At 35.3% G+C, this 19897-nt stretch overlaps 2 protein-coding genes across 7 annotated transcripts in view; one reads left to right on the top strand and one right to left on the bottom strand.

The window, feature by feature from the left end:
- Positions 1-18788, bottom strand: part of LOC127836195 (ecto-NOX disulfide-thiol exchanger 2-like) — a 37127-nt gene extending 18339 nt beyond the window's left edge. For all 4 annotated transcript variants that reach the window (XM_052362674.1, XM_052362675.1, XM_052362677.1 and 1 more), the window contains exons 1-9: positions 18681-18788; positions 10179-10216; positions 8500-8541; positions 7973-8083; positions 7361-7471; positions 6914-7071; positions 3962-4064; positions 2143-2352; positions 233-466 (exon numbers count right to left, since the gene is read on the bottom strand). In XM_052362674.1, the coding sequence (XP_052218634.1) occupies positions 233-466; positions 2143-2352; positions 3962-4064; positions 6914-7071; positions 7361-7471; positions 7973-8083; positions 8500-8541; positions 10179-10188 (979 nt within the window). In that variant the 5' untranslated portion in view covers positions 10189-10216; positions 18681-18788. The remainder of the gene's footprint in view (positions 1-232; positions 467-2142; positions 2353-3961; positions 4065-6913; positions 7072-7360; positions 7472-7972; positions 8084-8499; positions 8542-10178; positions 10217-18680) is intronic.
- Positions 1-19897, top strand: part of LOC127836198 (mannose-6-phosphate isomerase-like) — a 244469-nt gene that overhangs the window by 207927 nt on the left and 16645 nt on the right. For 2 of the 3 annotated variants that reach the window (XM_052362682.1, XM_052362684.1), the window contains exon 1: positions 18923-18984. The exons of the other annotated variant lie outside the window; for it this stretch is intronic. In XM_052362682.1, the coding sequence (XP_052218642.1) occupies positions 18966-18984 (19 nt within the window). In that variant the 5' untranslated portion in view covers positions 18923-18965. Of the gene's footprint in view, positions 1-18922; positions 18985-19897 lie in introns of those variants that run through there. 3 annotated transcript variants of the gene reach the window in all.

Below are 19897 nucleotides of genomic sequence, written 5' to 3'. Positions count from 1 at the left end.
GAAAGTTGCTGTAATAACCCAGTACTTGACCTACTTTTCAATTGATCATGCAGTGAAAGTTGCTGCCATACCCCAGTACTTGACCTACTTTTCAGTTTATCATGCAGTGCCTCTAATACCCCATTAATTAACCTTCTTTTCGGTTGATCATGCAGTGCCTCTAATACCCCATTACTTAACATGCTTTTTGGTTGATCATGCAGTGCCTCTATTACCCCAGTACTTGACCTACTTTTCAGTTGATCATGCAGTGCTGCTGCCTCATAGTCACTGTACTGTGCTGTGGGGGGCGGGCTGGGAGGCCGGAGTCTATCTTCCTCCATGCGTTGGCGGTGACGCATGTCACGAATCATTGAGCGCTGCTTGCACTCAAACTCATACTGGTCATCTCGGGCCATCGCATAGTCTACGTGCAGACGCCCTGTGTTGGGCTTGTCATCCTTGTCCTCCACCTTCATCCTGTAGCCTGCGCGCAAAACATGAAAATAACGGTTTAGATTGTTTCCTCAAATGAAAATCAATACCATAGTATGTTAACCATAATTTACCAATATGTTAGTCCGTCTATTTGGATTTTATAACACAATGGAAGGACTGAGGAGTGCAAGCAAAGAAAAATTCTGTGGACTGATTTAGGTAAACAAGTATCTTTGAAAACGATGATGCTCCCCTTGTTTGACCTTGAGAAAATATATTATTAGCCTCTGTGACCTTGACCCCGGTGACCTCAAACCTCATCAAAAGGTAGAGGTCCATGCAAGGTACCTACATGCCAAATATGTAAGAGATCGGTAAAATATTGAAGGCGCTATGAGAAACTGTAACAAAAGTGTGACGGAAAAAATCTATTATTAGCCATGGTGACCTTGACCCCAGTGACATCAAACCTTATCAAAAGGAAGAGGTCCATGCAAGGTACCTACATGCCAAATATGTAAGAGATCTGTAAAATATTGAAGGGGCTATGAGAAACTGTAACAAAAGTGTGACGGAAGGAAGGCAGTACGGAAGTTCAAAGTGGCAACTATATGCTATCCGAAAATTCTCGGGGAGCATAAAAACATGTGCATAACAGGGTGACAAACCTAAAGTGATCAGTACAAAATCAAATTAAAATGTTAAAAGTGTTTTCAGCTGAAAATATAGTGATGGTATCTGTCAATATCTGACAAATTCATAAAAACTAAATCCAGTATAAATACGGGGAAACATTTCTGGTTTGTTTCAGTGATCTTAACTAACAATGAAATCTATCTGATTAACCCATTTATGCCAAGTGGACTCTTCCATCCTTCTAAATTGGATCAATTTATTTCCAAAATAAGGGATGTCTAGTATGTTTATTTCTATATTTAGAAAATTTTGTACAGAAATTCCTTTAAGCAAACAGCGTAGACCCAGATGAGACGCCGCATAATGTGGCATCTCATCTGGGTCTACGCTGTTTGCCAAGGCCTTTTTTCTATACTCTAGGCATAAATGGGTTAAGGTAAAAAGGTCAGAAGTTTCTAATAATCCAGCAAAAACTCACAGGACGGATGAAATGTGGACTCATGCTATTCATAAACCTACAGCAATGTTTGGTATAACAGGCCATTACTCAAACAGTGAATTGTAGATACAATTCTACATCATACCTGGCTAAGCTATTAAACCCATATTTTATGTCAAGTATGGTGTAAAGTATGGGGAAAAATGAGGAATTTACAGAGTGGGAAAATAAACCATTAAACACTGCTATCCTATAATGTTAGATCATACACAAAATACCACTGCAATATGAAATTCCAGTAATGCAGGTACCAAGTTAATGATTTAAGTCAAGCACTCTTAAAACCTTGTTGAGTGTTCTTATCTTACTTAACCCTTTGCATGCTTGGAAATTTGTCGTCTGCAAAAATGTCGTCTGCTGAATTTCTAAAATTAGCATTTTTTTTCGATTTTTTTTCAAAGAATACTATCAGAATAGCAAACAGTTTGGATCCTGATGAGACACCACGTTCTGTGGCGTCTTATCTGGATCCAAACTATTTGCAAAGGCCTTTAAAATTCGGTTCCCGCACTGAAAGGGTTAAACCCCATGACATACCTGTACAAGCCCTACTTATGCAATTCAAGTACACCGAAACACAAAGTCCATACCTGACAAAAACAGAGCTCTCTCCACACTTTCCTCATGTTCAAAACGGACGTGTGCAAAGTTCTTCTTCTTGCTCTTACGTACGCTGGTGGTGATTCCAAAGTCCACGAACACCTCCTGCAGCATTTCCTCTGTGCACGTCTCAGGAAGCCCGCCCACAAAGATTGTACGACACCCAGGAGGGCGTTCCCTGGTTGTGGGGGGTGGGGCATCTAGAAATATGCAAAAAGATATAAGATAAAGGTAGAGGCTTCTAATAAGAAAACAAGATATGTGTTATCAGAAACACAATGCCCCCTATTGCGCCGCTTTGAAATAAAATTGCAATATATCATTTGGCTGGTTAAGAAATTATCACCCTTTTAAAGCTTATTACTTCCCTTGAATTGTATTTTTTTACTTTTGACCTTGAAGGATGACCTTGACCTTTCACCACTCAAAATGTGCAGCTTCATGAGATACACATGCATGCCAAATATCAAGTTGCTATCTCCAATATTGCAAAAGTTATGGCCAATCAGTATTCACGGTAATATTTTAACCACTAGCCCGAATTATGATGCTTTATTGGAAACAGACAAAAAAATCCAATAGCCCAACTATACAAATTATTAATTTCTAGTAGCCCGATTAACATTTAACCAGTCCCTGGCTGTCGGGCTTATAGTTAGCGTGAAGACCGTGGACGGACTGACAGACGGACTGACGGACAGTTCAGCTGCTATATGCCACCCTACCGGGGGCATGCTATTTTATATGCCACCCTACCGGGGGTATGCTATTTTATATGCCACCCTACCGGGGGCATGCTATTTTATATGCCACCCTACCGGGGGCATGCTATTTTATATGCCACCCTACCGGGGGCATGCTATTTTATATGCCACCCTACCGGGGGCATGCTATTTTATATGCCACCCTACCGGGGGCATGCTATTTTATATGCCACCCTAACGTGGGCATGCTATTTTATATGCCACCCTACCGGGGGCATGCTATTTTATATGCCACCCTACCGGGGCATGCTATTTTATATGCCACCCTACCGGGCGCATAAAAAGCAAAAGATAAAGCTGAGGCTTCTAATAAAAATACACAGACTATAAAAGTTTTTTTTTAATATTCACACACATAACATACATGTATTGGTATGACCTCTAAAATATGGTGACACAGAAGAGCCTTTTAAAGTAGTAGATACATAGAGCTTCAAAAGGGATATAGCATCTTAAAATTGATGTCAGATAGGTGTGGACAGGCTAAAATTAGATATCTGAAAAAATATTTAGCGAGGTTCAACTACGTTCAATGCACAAAAGAATGTCATCTTAGAATATATAATCCGCTGTGCTAAGGGTTGTCCTGGTTACGATCTCAAATGCGAGCAATTTTAAGATACCATTTAAAGATGCGAAGGAAAAAGACTTGTGTCTCAACAAGCCATAGATATTTTAGGCAATCAAGCTCAACTAAAAGGTACATGGTCTATTATTATTCTTGACTTGACAAAACCTGCAATCTAGTACATAGAGCAAGCATACTTTTGGGAAAACTAAGCTTTATGAATGTGAGTAGCCTGTTGCCCCAAATCAGCAGGCAAAGTTCACACAGGCTTATCAGGGATGATATTTTCCACTTTTATAGTATTTTTCATATAAAAATAAGTCTCTTCATAATGAAAATCCAGTTTGAAAGGAAAGTGTTGCCCAAGAAAAGCCTGTGCAGTATGTAGCCTGCACAGGTTACACTGGGAAGACACTTTATGCACGTCCTTAGGCCACATTTTCCCAAGAACAAAGCTTATGTGTCAATCATACTTACTGGGAGGTGGTGGGTAGAGCACACTGTTCTCCTTGCGTATGATCTCCTTGACAGGCATAATAGGCATGCCCATCTCGTCTATCGGGCCCTGCCAGCCAGGCATCTGCAGTGGTGGAAACACAACATGCAAAACAGTGAAACAATTGAGCCTGGTTCTCAGAAAACTGGGCTTAAAGCATGTGCCTACGGTGTCTTCCCATATGAGACTTTGCCGACCGCACAGGCTTATCAGGGACGGCACTTTCCGAGTAAACTTGATTTTGTTTAGAAGGGACCTCCTTTAAATGATTTTTTGTAATAAAAACAGAAAGTGCTGTCCCTGATAAGCCTAAGCAGACATGGCAGGCTAATCTTAGAGAACACTTTGTGAGCATGCAATAAGAACACTTTGTGAACATGCAATAAGAACACTTTGTGAACATGCAATAAGAACACTTTGTGAACATGCAATAAGAACACTTTGTGAACATGCAATAAGAACACTTTGTGAGCATGCAATAAGAACACTTTGTGAGCATGCAATAAGAACACTTTGTGAGCATGCAATAAGAACACTTTGTGAGCATGCAATAAGAACACTTTGTGAGCATGCAATAAGAACACTTTGTGAGCATGCAATAAGAACACTTTGTGAGCATGCAATAAGAACACTTTGTGAGCATGCAATAAGAACACTTTGTGAGCATGCAATAAGAACACTTTGTGAGCATGCAATAAGAACACTTTGTGAACATGCAATAAGAACACTTTGTGAGCATGCAATAAGAACACTTTGTGAGCATGCAATAAGAACACTTTGTGAGCATGCAATAAGAACACTTTGTGAGCATGCAATAAGAACACTTTGTGAGCATGCAATAAGAACACTTTGTGAGCATGCAATAAGAACACTTTGTGAGCATGCAATAAGAACACTTTGTGAGCATGCAATAAGAACACTTTGTGAGCATGCAATAAGAACACTTTGTGAGCATGCAATAAGAACACTTTGTGAACATGCAATAAGCCCGAATTTACAGAGCAAGGCCCACTTATTGATTATAGACACAATGTGTGGTGGCAGCTCTGAAACACAAAATCCACAAGGAATATTGCTCAAAATTTGAACAGCAAAAAGCTTACAGCTTATTAATTTTTGGATACGCATGTTTATGCAAATTACAAGAGGGCCAAGATGGCCCTAGTTCGCTAACCTGAGAAGAGTCGGTTCATTCAATCTTTATCAAATGTCAAACTTGACCTAGATACATGTATTGTCCAGACAAACATCCTGGTCAAGTTTCATCATTATTGAACCAAAACTCTGGCATATGGAGTGATTTTGTTTTTGTAAGATTTGACCTGGTGACCTTTATTTTGAGTTGACTCCCCCTTACCAAACATCAAACTTTGCTTACAAAAGTAAATATTATGACCAAGATTCATAAAATCTGAAACAAAATTGTGACCTCTAGAGTGTTTACAAGGACTTTGTATAATATAATGAAAATTTTGACAATCTAAAGGCAATTATTATGGCATTAATTATGTGACATATATAAAACCAATCTTTTCACCAAGTTTCATGATGATTGGGCAAAAAATGACTTCTAGAGAGTTCACAAGCTTTTTTTACTATATAAATTTGAGAAAACTGCCCCCCCCTCCCTCCGGCAGCCATGTTATTCAACTGACCGGAACCATTTTCAAACTCAACTCTTGTATCAACGAAACAAATGTTCTAACCAAATTTCATGAAAATTGGGCCAAAAATGTGACTTCTAGAGTGTTCACATGTTTTCACTATATACATATAGAGAAAAATGTCCCGCCCACTGGCGGCCATATTTTTTCACCGATCTGGACCATTTTCGAACTCGTCCGAGATATCAATCAAACCAATGTTTTGACCAACTTTCAAGATGATTGGGCAAAAATTGTGACTTCTAGAGTGTTTACAAGGTTTCTCTATAGCCAAATAAGGAAAACTGCCCAGCCCACTGGGGGCCATGTTTTTCAACAGACCGGAACCACTTTTGAACTCAACCAACATATCATTTAGAGAAACGTTTTGACAAAGTTACATGAAGATTAGGCATGAAATGTGACTTCTACAGTGTTAACAAGTTTTTTCTTTTTTTTGACCTAGTGACCTAGTTTTTGACCCGGCACGACCCAGTTTAAAACTCGACCGAGATTTCATTGGGACAAAGCTTCTGACCAAGTTTCATAAAGATCAGACAATAAATGTGGCCTCTAGAGTGTTTACGAACAAATGTGTACGGACGGACGACGGACGGACGACGGACAAAGACCGGTCACAAAAGCTCACCTGAGCAATCAGGTGAGCTAAAAAGATGACATTGTTAGATACATGTTTTTCTCAATATATTATTGTTTAAAGAAAATAACGTACATGATAAATGCTTGATCAATGCCATTCACACAACAAATCACATTTTAGCATTTCTCCAGGAAAATCATGCATGTGTGTAAAGAGTTGTCCCAGATCATGCAGTGTAGTCCACTAAGGCTGATCAGGGACGACACGGTGTAGTCCACTAAGGCTGATCAGGGACGACACGGTGTAGTCCACTAAGGCTGATCAGGGACCCGGTGTAGTCCACTAAGGCTGATCAGGGACCCGGTGTAGTCCACTAAGGCTGATCAGGGACGACACTTTCTGATTTTATTGTATTTTTCTTTCAAAGAAGTCTGTTCTTAACCGAAACTCCAGTTTAGGCATTAGTGTCACCCCACATTATCTCAAAAGACACATTATGCACGTGTATTAATCCCAATTTTCCAAGCACAGCTCATTTTTACATTTTGGATTTCAATTGAAGCAAAATCCTGCTTTTTGATGCAAGCATTTTGCAATATTGTCACTTTTGTCTCTTCCAAATAATCTTCCTTGCATAATTTGACTCCTGATTTTCAAAAACTATTGAAATCCAGGTATTTATAACTCACCCCTCCAAACATCATCATGTTTCCGGGCCCGGGCCCCATATTTCCCATGTTCCCCATGGCCATCATGTCACTCTGCCCCATCATGCTCATCATGGGGTTCATACCACCCATGGGGAAGAACCCTGGACCGCCTTGCATCATCATCCCACTGTCCATACCTAAAGTGAACACAAGAGAAAGGTATTGGTCATTGCTTCAATAGTCTTTTTCGTTTTAACAACATGAATAAAATATTTATAACACACCTTGTAATCCTTTATTTTCTTTAACATTGAAAAAAGAGGGACATTTTAAGACCTGCATATGAACCCCTGTACATGGTTTGACAAAGTGTAACATAACATTCTGACAAAAAGTAATATTGATAAAAATTCACAGCGGTAAGGAAATTGCACTAAGGCATTAAGGTGAATAAAAGTGACTCCAGTACATGTACATTGTACTCACCCTGTTGCATGGACATCTGCATGCCATCGTCCATGTCTCTGTATGGTTGATCATTTTGTGGAATGTTCAACAGCTTGGCTGTAAACGCCCCCATACCCATGCCATCATCATCTGTGAAACAGAGCATGCATGTTCTATGCAAATTGGAAGTTACTAGATTTTAACTCCAGCGTATTATCATTTTGCATCATTCGAATTCAAAAGTTCATTAACAAAGAATTATAAATCATGTTTTATGTGCTCTGATTTCTTGACATTTACTCCCGATTTCTTGACATTTATTTCAACGATTTAATGTTTGAAGAGCATTAAATACATATTCAGCCGCAAAATAACTCTGAGGTCACAAACATAACAACCAAAAGGGTAAGTTTTCTGATGATTTTCAAAATCTGTTTGTAATCCTTGGCTGAAATGCATTCTTATCAGGAGTTCCGGGTGAACCATTAAATATAACTTAATAACTAACTAACTGAATATTAGCCCAAAAGATTAACAATAACCCTTACATATAAGGTCAACAAAAGGTTTATTTAAAAATATAATTTACAAGCAGTTTGAAATTTTGATTTGTATAGAATTTTTTATTTTCAGACTAAAAAAACAAATTACATTTGTCATTTTTATGTCTTTCCTCAGGTAGCTTGTCCATTGCCATGGGTGGCTTGCCTTTGTTGGGGTTGAAAGCCAAGGGCTGATTATTCATCCTGGGGTCAACGTATCCTGCAATAGCAAGAATATATCATTACAGTGAGAGTTTCTGTAAAAGATATTATTAATACAACGAAAGATTAGTTTAAACCTATTTTTGTTAGCGTGATTGCAGTGTAAATACTTACTACTTTATTTGAAATGTGCTCAAGTCTGTTTCCTGGGCATAGAACCAGTACTTCGTGTCTTTTGGGGAGATGTGAAAAAAGAAAATTAATGATGGATGGTTTTGTTCTTATGAAACAGATTATCAGTAATCTTAGTTTCAAATCAACATTTTATTAAAATCTAAAGATGTTTTACTCAAGTGTATTGTTTTTTCCCTAATGTTATAACTTGCTGCTTCTTTTGGCCTTACATGTACATAGAAATTATTTCTCACAAAAGTTTAACCCCAGCTTGCAGAACAGAAATATTATATGCTCTACCTGATTCCATGCCCATCATCTTCAAATTCTGTGTATATGCACCTGAAGAAGTGAGATATAAAATCTAATAAGATAAAACATATTAAGTAATAAACTACTCATCATAAATTGTTTTAAGAATATGTTATAAATAAAAGAGTTTTTCTCTGTTTTCTTTGGCAAACTGTCTCTAAACTCTTGTCATAACTTAGTGCGGAAATGCCACAATCAATGCTCAGATTAACCCCTTACCACTTAGATACCTATTTTGACGCATTTGCAGTCCTTAAGAAAGTTAATTTTAATTAAAGGTCCTTCTTAATAGATTTAAGTTTTAAAGTCTTCTTTCAAACCCTTAGAAATTGATGAGAAGCAAACAGCATAAAACCTGAACAGACTGCGAGTTACTCGCAGGCTATTCTGGTTTTATGCAGATTGCACATAGCCATTTTCACTTTGCTTCTGAGTGGGAAAGGGTTAAAAAATGATGAAATACATTATTTATTGTTGAGTGTTGCAGGTCATTGTCATGTGTGAAATCAAGTGTCTTCCAGACTGCAATGCTGACCTCAAAGGATTCTGTATACATTCACTGTACATTCCGGCTTACATGTAGATACGTTAGCTGCTAATAAAATGTCTTTTACAGTAAGGGGTTGTAAAATACTACTACATTGTATCCTACTTGAATTGGTGACTTATTCTTTGTGTGGAAAGAATATTAAAATGAATCAACTTTCCCATTTTCAGATTATACAGCACTTTCATTTTGTAACAGAAGCTCATCTTGAAGCCATGTCATAAAAGTGTATTTGATTATACACAATGTACATAAAATGTTAACAAATACCAGTCAATTATACATGTATACGGTAGTAAGAAATACATTGATACCATCATTTGTATGCACAAAATGTGAACATATCTTGATATTCACATTTTTTATGGATTAAAAAGACGTCTTCACTGGAAGACTGGGAACAACATGAAACCAAGGGCAACCAAAAAGTAAGTTGGTAAGTAGGGATGACTTAATTTGTGTAAACTTGTAGCCCTATCTGCAGAGTAAGTGGCTTTTCTATCTTTACCCTTTGCAGGGGTTTTTATCTGATTTTGGGGAAAGGGCCTGGCCTTTTTTAAGGGGAAAAAAATCGCGCGAAACGTTGAATTTTGGGGGAAAAAAATCTGCGAAAAGCCGGATTTTGGGGAAAATAAGGAAAGTCTAAAATAATCAATTTAACGTATTTTACTGTTTTTAAAACAAATTCAAGGCAACAGGTAATTTAATTATGCAATATTTTTCTAGTTTCTACAGTGGATCAGGTTAACTTATATATAAAAAGTTAAAAAAAAAAAAAAAAAAAAAAAAATTTTTTTTTTTTTTTTTTTTTTTGGAGGGGAAAATAAAATCTAGGCGAAAATTTACCAGCTGAGGGGAAAAAAAATCCGAGGGGAAAGGGCAAATTTTCGGCGGGTCGCAAAGAAGGAAAAAAAAACCTGCTTTGCATGCTGCTTAATGTGTCGTCTGCTAAAATGTTGTCTGCTGAATTACTAAAATAAGCATTTTCTTTGATTTTTTTTCAAAGAATACTATCAAAATAGCAAACAGTTTGGATCCTGATGAGACGCCACTCATCTAGATCCAAACTGTATGCAAAGGCCTTCAAAATTCGGTTCCTGCACTGAAAATGTTAACTTACTTGGGTACATGTGGATATGATATCAATCACAAGCAGATCTGAAAAGAAATATAACTGATTGAAACAATAACAATATTAGCAATTAGAGTGCTGCACTGACTTATTTTTTATTTCATAAAAGATAAAAAAGCAAACCAAATACGACATTCGGTATAACATGGCCGTTACAGTTTGAACACATTTTAAATGAAATACACCAGTTGGCCATTGCTTAAGAATAATTTCTTTGCACAATTAGCAAAGAAACGTCTTTTAAGTTGGAATTTAGAGAGATTTCTCAACTAGTGTGTGTTGAAGTTTTCAAATGAAATCCAATTGAAAACAAGAGCTGTCACCATAGGATGACTTATGCCCCCTTAACACTTGATAGAAGTTATGAGCTTTTTTTGAAACCTAAACGCAGATTTTGAAACCTTAAAGGGGAACCTAAGTTCAAGGTCAAGGTCACAGGGGTCAAAATATGTGTGCATATGGAAAGGCCTTGTCCATATACACAGGCATGCGAAATATGAAATTGCTATCTAAAGCGATATAGAAGTTATGAGCATTTTTCGAAACCTAAACGCAAAGTGTGATGGACAGACCGACGGACAAACGGTCCGATCACTATATGCCCTCCTTCGTTGGCATAAAAATATTTGGTTATCTACATATACAGTCAATCTTGTGGATGCGACCGCTTGTATTAAGCGACCTTTGCCATATGCGACCATTTTGAAATCCCTCTGAGCTTTTTCGCTATATAATGATATTGTATTAAGCGACTTTTGTCTTACGCGACCAGCGACCGCTGATTTTTGTGTATTTTGATGTCTGAATCTTGAATTAAGCGACCACTAAGAGGTAAAAATGGTTAATCTATTGATCTTTCAGGGACAAATTGTTTATCTAAGCCGATAAGATGTACTGCTACACCTCTGCTTTGTTTTCACACCAACTATTTTGATTATGCTTTGTCCGTTGACCGGTTCTGACTGGTATTGTTGTAGACTGCGTATTAATTTATTGAGTTGAATAATAGAGGAACGTAGTACGCACAGTATACAGCTTAAATAGTTTACTATGTGGAACGTTAAGAGACAACGCCGATTTTTCTCGAGCATAGATAACAGGTGCAGAAACAATGCACTGTACGTGACAAACAGTTCCTGAGAAGTGCGGAAATAAACATTAATCGTTGTAATTATGCTAATTAGCAGATATTTGTTAGCCAATCACATTGTTATTTACTTCATAAATTTTCCAATCAGATCTGTTTGTTTGTTTTCAATTGACGTGTTTTATTTTTTCAGCTCATTATGTATCATAATCGAGTCAGATTTCCTTAAGCGTACTTGATGAAAATAAAATGTCAAAACGAAAAGTGTTAACGTTGAACGAGAAAATTCCGGTTTTAAGAATTGTCAAAGAGTAAAAGTTCACGTAAAATCGCAGATGAGTTTGGATTCGGTAAAACTCAAATTCAGAACATTCTTAAGCGTAAAGCCGAGATGCTTAAAGACGTGGAAAATAATGTGTAAGGTGAAAAAAAACGCGTGAGGTGCACGAGGAACGAGGACATTAATGATCTTGTGTTAACGTGGTTTAAGGATGCAACGACGAGGAGAATGCCTGTGTCAGGCCCTCTCATTTGTGCTTAGGCCCTTAGATTTGCGTCCGACTTAGGAATTGAGACGTTCAAGGCTTCCACTGGCTGGTTAGCTTCGTTTCTCAGCAGAAACAACATTGTGTTAGGATCTATGTCCTTTGTTACACATTTTTAGCCAAATTCTTTGTTCTCAGGAAAAATATTTCCTTGTCTATGTTGTTTTTGCAAATAAATATGTACACACAATTCATTTATAATAAATGATAATTTATAATAAGTGAAAAAATAAAACACATTATAAGTAAAATATTGTTTATGTATTGTGTTTCTATTCATTTTATTATAAAAGTTAAAATCATTGTGGACAAAAGAGATTATCCTTCATATAGATTAAAATTGAGGGTAAGCATTCTTCCAGAATGGCCATTTTTATATAAAGACCATTTTATTAAGCGACCACTTTTGATTACTCCCTTGAGTGGTCTCTTAATACAAGATTGACTGTATTGAATATAAATATTCATGAAATTGATGCATGAAAAAATGTCCAATTTTTTCATTTCTGACCCAGTGCTCCAGTTAGGCCTAAATCGAAGAGCGCCCCGCCCTGCCCTCCTGAACCTCCGCCCTGCCCTTCCTAGGGCCCCCCTGCCCTTAAAAAAAAAATATTTTTTTTTTTTACATATTATGATGATTAATAAATCTCTTATTAAAATACATTGTAATAAATTTATTTCTCATTGTAGTCATTAAATTTGAATTGTTTAATGATGATGGGAATAATTTATTCTAACAATTATTAATAACATATAAATTTACATGCAAGAGGAAGCATTCCAGAAACGCCCGTGCGCTCGAAAGTGCCCTTTTGACAAAATACTGCGCGTCCAAAGTGCCCTTTTGACAAAAAATCCCCCCCTGCTCTTTTCAAATCCTAGCTGGAGCACTGTGACCATAATATTTAATTTGCATAATTATCACAGATGTGTGTGTTAGCAGCAAATTAAATTTGAACTCTTATCATTGAATGAGCAAGAGCGAAATCTGAAGACTGCTTATCACCGTCAATTGCCCTAAACCATGGCTTTTAAATGTAATTGCTGAGCCACTTAACAATCCCCAAACATTTAAGTTCTAACGTATTGTGCAAAACAAATTTGCTGATGTACTTCATTTCCCTGTGCAGCTAAACGCATTTAAATAAAGTTAATATACTATTGAAAATGCTTGCTGTTTTTTTTTTCTTTTGTGAGATTGGCTGTTCATTTCACTTTTTTTATTTATTTAACATTTCGTTTTTTCCCAACTTTTTTCCCAATAAGAAGCTTGCAACTTAATTTTTCACAATATGAAAAGTTTGCATCTCATTTTTCAACAATTAAGAGGACCATAGGCTGCTTCCTAAATATAGGAAACAAAGCCCAAACATGCTTCCAATATTACTATGTTTACCATGAATTGAACAACAAAAATTTCAAAATTTTAGTCCTAACAAGTTGAACAACACGACTTTTCTCCATCAAAAGGGATCCATTCTTAAATTTGTACTGCATTGAGGGAATTTCAATAGGTTTTACAGCTAGTAAAACAAGTAAACAAACTTTAATATGTTAACAGTTTGTATTTAAGTAATCTTCAGAGATTGGGATATTTTTTTCTCTGTTGGGATTACTGCCCTATAGATGAAAAAACATTGGGCGCTTACAGAGTTGAATGGGCACTTAGCAAAAATGAATGGGCACTTCTCAAGATTTATTTCGGGTCAAAATTACAGACAATAGGAAAATCAGCGTCAGTAAAATTGCAACCCCATCAAATTTATTTCCGAGTCTGTGATGCAACTATATTGTTTAATATGTTAATTATATTAAACAAACCGGATATTATAGTAGATTAAAATAGAAATACCTTGAAATTTGATAATAAGTATAAATAATCCAATAAAACACTGCCATTATTTACGATAGATGTGTTTGGAAATTTTGTAAACACGGGCGTCCACCATAGTTAGAAACTGTACAGAAAGTTTGTAAATCGAAACTAATCAGTATATTTGGGAAAACCATTGATAAATGTATTCGTCGTTTCAATGCTTAGGGCCGAGTTATTTCGGCAAATCGGAACCCAACTTGCAAAAAACACGTGCTCAATTAACCGTTAAATATGGCGAGCGAAATGCAATTAATTCCTTAAACCTTGACCTTTCACCAAGTTGCTATGTTCAATATTTCAAAAGTTATTGCAAAACTTTATGATATTACAGTTTAAATTTTTGACCGTTGACCTTTAAGGATGACCTTGACAAAATGTGCAGCTCCATGAGATACACAAACATGCCAAATATCAAGTTGCTATGTTCAATATTTCAAAAGTTATTGCAAAACTTTACTGTATTAAAGTTTTACATTTTTGACCTTTGACCTTGAAGAATGACCTAGACCTTTCACCACTCAAAATGTGCAGCTCCAGGAGATACACATGCATGCCAAATATCAAGTTGCTATGTTCAATATTTCAAGAGTTATTGCAAAATTTTACTGTATTAATGTTTTAATTTTTTACCTTTGACCTTGAAAGATGACCTTGACCTTGCACCACTCAGAATGTGCAGCTCCATGAGATACACATACATGCCAAATATCAAGTTGCTATGTTCAATATTTCAAAAGTTATTGCAAAACTTTATGATATGAAAGTTTTTAATTTTTTACCTTTGACCTTGAAGGATGACCCTGACCTTGACCTTTCATCACTCAAAATGTGCAGCTCCATGAGATACACATGCATGCCAAATATCAAGTTGATATGTTCAATATTTCAAAAGTTATTGCAAAACTTTACTGTAAGGTTAAAGTTTTGGGACTGAATGACAGACTGACAGGCCAAAAACAATATACCCCCGATCTATCGATCGGGGGGCATAAAAATAAATTGGCATTAATGACACATTGAAACTATAGACAAAATACGTAAATTTACGAAAATAAATTAAATTAAATTTGCCAATTGATGGGTCCTTATAACCAAATATTACCTGTAAATATGAATATGCTCGCACATTGCGTCACTTGATTAACGGATGTTAAATGGGAATGATCCCATCCGAAAATTCACTTTTCATAAGCGCTTGTGTAAAATGTCGGACGTTTGTGTTTATAAAATTCTTAAACACATTAGCATCAATACTGATCATATTTTGGTTTTGAACACTGAAATCGGTATTTGTTCATATTCTAGTTTCGTTTTCATTATTTTACCAAAACACACAATTATTTTTGGTCGGACACAAGGTCAGAAAATGTAGGGAATAATACAGGACCTCGGCAAATTTTATTGGAAATGTCCGAGGTCCGATGTCTTTCGCATGGGTTGTTCAAAACCTCGACAAAATGTAAAGGTTTTAGCACGACACGGACGACACGAGCTGGCTATGGCAATACCTCAGGTTTTCTCCGAAAACAGCCGAGCTAATTATTTTGTATGAGAACAGGTTAGGCCAGATGGCATATGCAGTTTTTTACAAAAATAGAGTAATTTAAGTTCACCCTTCGGAACATTATCAAAACTCATTCAAGTTACAGAATTAGTATTTCAAAACTTTGTCATGGCATTTGTTTTCAATTTTCAGCAAAAAGTTTATTTGAAAATAATAAAGCCTTCTATATCTATATGCACATTTCAAAACATAGCCCATTCAATCAGTTCCAGTTAACTTTTTGCTGTATTTATCCCACCTGTAAGCATAATACAAAAGCTTTCTTGCTAAAACTTTGTTAATTTATTCCTTTACCTAATGTATACCTTAGACACTTATCATTTTGTTTTTATTGGGACATTATGGAAAATTAAATACAAATTAATCGGAACTGCTGATTATCCAAAACTGGTTGACAAACTGTACATAACACACAATTATATTAGTTTGTTTATGGATTAATAGTACCTTTATCAAATGTTTTATATGCCGCTAATTTTTTAATAAAATCAGGGCTCGAATTACTTTTTTTACTAACTTGCAAAAAAATGCGAGTTGTTAAAATTTTAACTCGCATTTTTTCAGGCATTTAAATTTAGGCATTAATCGCTGAAAATGTTGATGAAGGTGATTTTTCTGTGTCAAGAGATACCTACCTTGTTTATATATATTACAGTCGATTGGTGTATAACGGATAGCTAAGGACTTTGAGTCTCATTTCAATGTATACAACATGCATTCAGTAATTAAACCATTAAACCTAGATAGACACATGTCTTTCTTAATGAAACATGCCAGCGATTTTAAATTTCCGACAAATATTATTTGTTAACAGCGCGAATGTCATTGTACACTGATTCAGCCATTACCGTATCGCCTAGGTCTTTATCGGATTACATGTGTATCGTGTTATCTATTAAAATTTGACCCAGCATTTGTAAATAATATTGTAAGAAATGTACATTTCCAGAAAGAAAATTCATTTCTGCGTTTAATAAGACCGAGTTCATGGAAATCGCTGCACAATTGATGAAGAAATGGCTGTTCAAAGCTATGCACCCTATATTCCGGTCATTTTGAGTTGAATACCTTGTTATAATTGATAGTGACTAATATTGTTTTCTGAGAAATCGATTTTTCGTTATAATTTGATTATTTGTCATTCAAAACGATGCTTTTTTCTTATTAATATCATAGTCACACCCTAACCACCTGTGTTTTGGACAACTTCAATTGAGTGTATATGTAGTTTGAGACAATCCCCACATTCCTGAATATGGGTCACCATGCACATGTCCGTTATTCACTAAATCACGAGTTGCAGCTTTCATGCTTATTTTATATTGTACGCATTAATTTGGTTTCTGAGCATTCTTACTTTTGTAAAGGACACATTATACTTGAATATTACATCAAAGAAAATTATGTTTACCAAACAAAATATGCAAAATTCAAGAAACCATTCGTCTGCACTTTTCCTTTTGTCACAAATACGGTGCGTACACAACGTGACCTTGTTTTGCTTTCGAAAAAATAAACAGTTGTAAACATTGACACGTCAACAAAAACATGAATCGACTGAACAATGATAGGCTTTTTGTATTCAATTCATAGAAAACTATAAATCTTAACATAAATAAAAGTATTTTGCAAAAAACTTTTAACCTATCCGTTACACATGGATCGTTAGGTAAAAAATACTCTATTATACTATATACATATATACAAGGGATACAACTGTCAAATTTCCTGCACAACATCATGGTGTGCACACCCACTTTGACACATTTTGTTTCATAATTTAATAATTACAGAGAAGTTGAGCAAATTTACCTTGTTTTATTATCCATAGACACTTTATTAATCATAGTAGACACCTTCCATAATTGCATGTAACTGCATATACATGTATGTAAAACACCGTAAATATTAAATTTGTTTCCATTTCTACTATCTTCAAGGATTTGTATGCAATTTGTCAGGTAATGTTACGTGGAACAGTGAATGGCTGGATTTATTACTGCAGTGGAATTTCAACCAATCAAATCGCATGTTAGAAATACATGTGAACTATCCAAAATGAAAGTAAAACATTGCCATTGTGAAATTGAAGCAGATTGATATGAATTTCTAGCAAAATATGCTCATTTAATAGTAATTATGTTCTATTTTACTATGAAAAAAAACTATCCAAGGAATATGTACCAGCAAAAGAGTTTAAAACAAAGGAATACGAAAATTACTTCTAGAATTCCCAGTTTTCAGCTGTGCACACCTGTGTCCAAGTAAGGTTTTTTGAGCATTTTGAATGAAACTTTCTCTCTTAGTTCAATGAAAAGCTTGTACTTTATTGCCAAGTGTATTATTTCCTGAAAGATAAATGTCTTGGCTGTTGTAATACAGTTTAATTGGTGTATTTATTGCGTTTGGAAGCAAATTTTTCGCTATTGTTTACACCATGGTTGTGTGCAGGAATTTTCACAGTTGTATCCCTTGTATATATATGCTATAGTCTGGTTGAGTCGTGGGTAATTTTCATAAAGTTGTTACATTACAAATATTTTATAAATATATGACCATGAATCATTATGAAAATAATAATTAACCTTTCTTCTTTAAGATTTGTTGCTTTTTTTCCAAATGTTTATTGTCTTTTATCATCAAAATAATCGACTGTGTTGATAGTGTCAAACTACCATCATGAAATAAGCTTCCGGTTAATTCGTGGGTTCTGATTGGCTGCCAGAATTTCAAGATTTGCATACTATAAATAGCCTTTAAACTGACCTTGCAGGACAGGTTAATTTCTTGTGAAAAAATGTCAACAGACGATGTAGCATGGTAAATACTTCTAAATAAACGATTTTGTGTTACTTTGAAACACTATATGAACAATACATAAATGGGGAAATATTTCATACCGACCTATCAAGTAATGATGAATTACACTATTTACTTGTTTTTGACGCATTTTTGATCGGAAAAAATGGTGACCGTGTCAAAACATTTTTCCGTAACGAACTGCATCATGTGCGAACATTCTATCGCGAGATTTCAGGTGATTTGTATACCCACGAATCAAACAGAACCCACGACTCAACCAGTAACAACCATATGTAGTATAATAGAATATTTTTACTTAACAATCCCTATGTTCCGTTAGTCACTAAAATCCGCTATACACCAATCGACTGTATATCAGATTATTTTTGTTCAGAACTTTTTTTTCTTGTCAATATGATAACAAATGTTGTTTTATGACAAATTGATAGTGTTAAAGTGACTTGGCCACGCGCCCAACACCTGTGGGATAGACATATTACAGTGGCTGCCTCATGTTCAGTTGAAAACATTGTATTATGAACTTAAATAAATGCATTTGATACAATAGTTCATGTGCGAAAACGACCGAAAAAAACATTAAACACTATTTTGATACCTGTATATATAAGGTAAATTTGACTGTCTGCTTTTACAGTTGGTGTAAATTAGTTTATTATTATTATTTTATTTATTATGTCTGTGCCTCCATCTTTCTAAAAATATTTTGGATATATTCGAATGTTCAATACAACATATTTTCTGTGTGCTACGAATAATATTTTTATCAACAATTGTATATTATATCTTATGCAAATATATTTAAATGCGTTAATCATTTAATTGAAATAATAACGTAAACAATACCCAGTGCGTATACAAGTCTTAAGAATCGTGTAAAGTCATGGCTGCCACGAAAAGAGGTCTTGTTATTTTCAGATTTTCTCAAATTACTTCTATTTATATCAATAAGTCGATACATTATAATGGCTGTTGCATGGAGGCTGGAATTCCTTAAATGATATCTTAATTGTTCACATAATAATATGCGTTGATGTATGCGAAACGTGAATGATAATTTAAATACAATGTACAACTATTAATAGAAGGTTACAAACAACTAATTGTCTGCAAAGTGCACGTATTCATGGTAAACTACACAAAAATAAAAAAGAACCTTCATCTGCATCAGCAGGAGAGAAGCCAATGCATATCCATTGAAAATAACTCCCAATATTTACACAACTTGACCAGATTTTTTTACAAAACATTGAAGTGTAATAAAAAAGTACCTATAGTATAAGGATTCAAATTAAATAAAAGAGCAGTGTTTTTTTCACCATTTTGGGAATGGGGCCGGGTTCCCTTTGGATTGGGAAAATTCGCGGGGTTTTGACTAAAATTAGGAAATTAGTGTTGTTGTTGTTTTGCTAACAAATGCTTCAAATTTGAGGAAACAAGTGTGTCCAGTATTATATTTACTAAGGTTGATCTTATATGGATGGGAGATGAACAAAATATTGATCTAAAAAAAAAGGGAGATGAACAAAATATTGATATAAATAAAAAAAAATTTTTTTTTGGTTCCATTGGAAATTTTTAGCTCCCATTTGGGAAAAATATATACTTTTTCCCAATGGGAATGGGTCCAGTTACTGGACCCGATTTTGAATGAAAAAAAACACTGAAGAGAATACATGAAAACTTTAATTTATCAACCATCAATCTAATCACAGCTCAGAGCACCAGAACACTAACTTTTCTGAGGCATGATGAAATGAAACCAAACCAAGTAACAACGGCATCTCATTTTAAATACAAAAAGCTTTTATTAGA

The sequence above is a fragment of the Dreissena polymorpha genome, chromosome 6, assembly GCF_020536995.1.
Source record: "Dreissena polymorpha isolate Duluth1 chromosome 6, UMN_Dpol_1.0, whole genome shotgun sequence".
Taxonomy (NCBI): Eukaryota; Metazoa; Mollusca; class Bivalvia; order Myida; family Dreissenidae; genus Dreissena; species Dreissena polymorpha.
The sequence above is the reverse complement of the archived record's forward strand: the minus strand, read 5'-3'. Positions and strand labels throughout refer to the sequence as shown.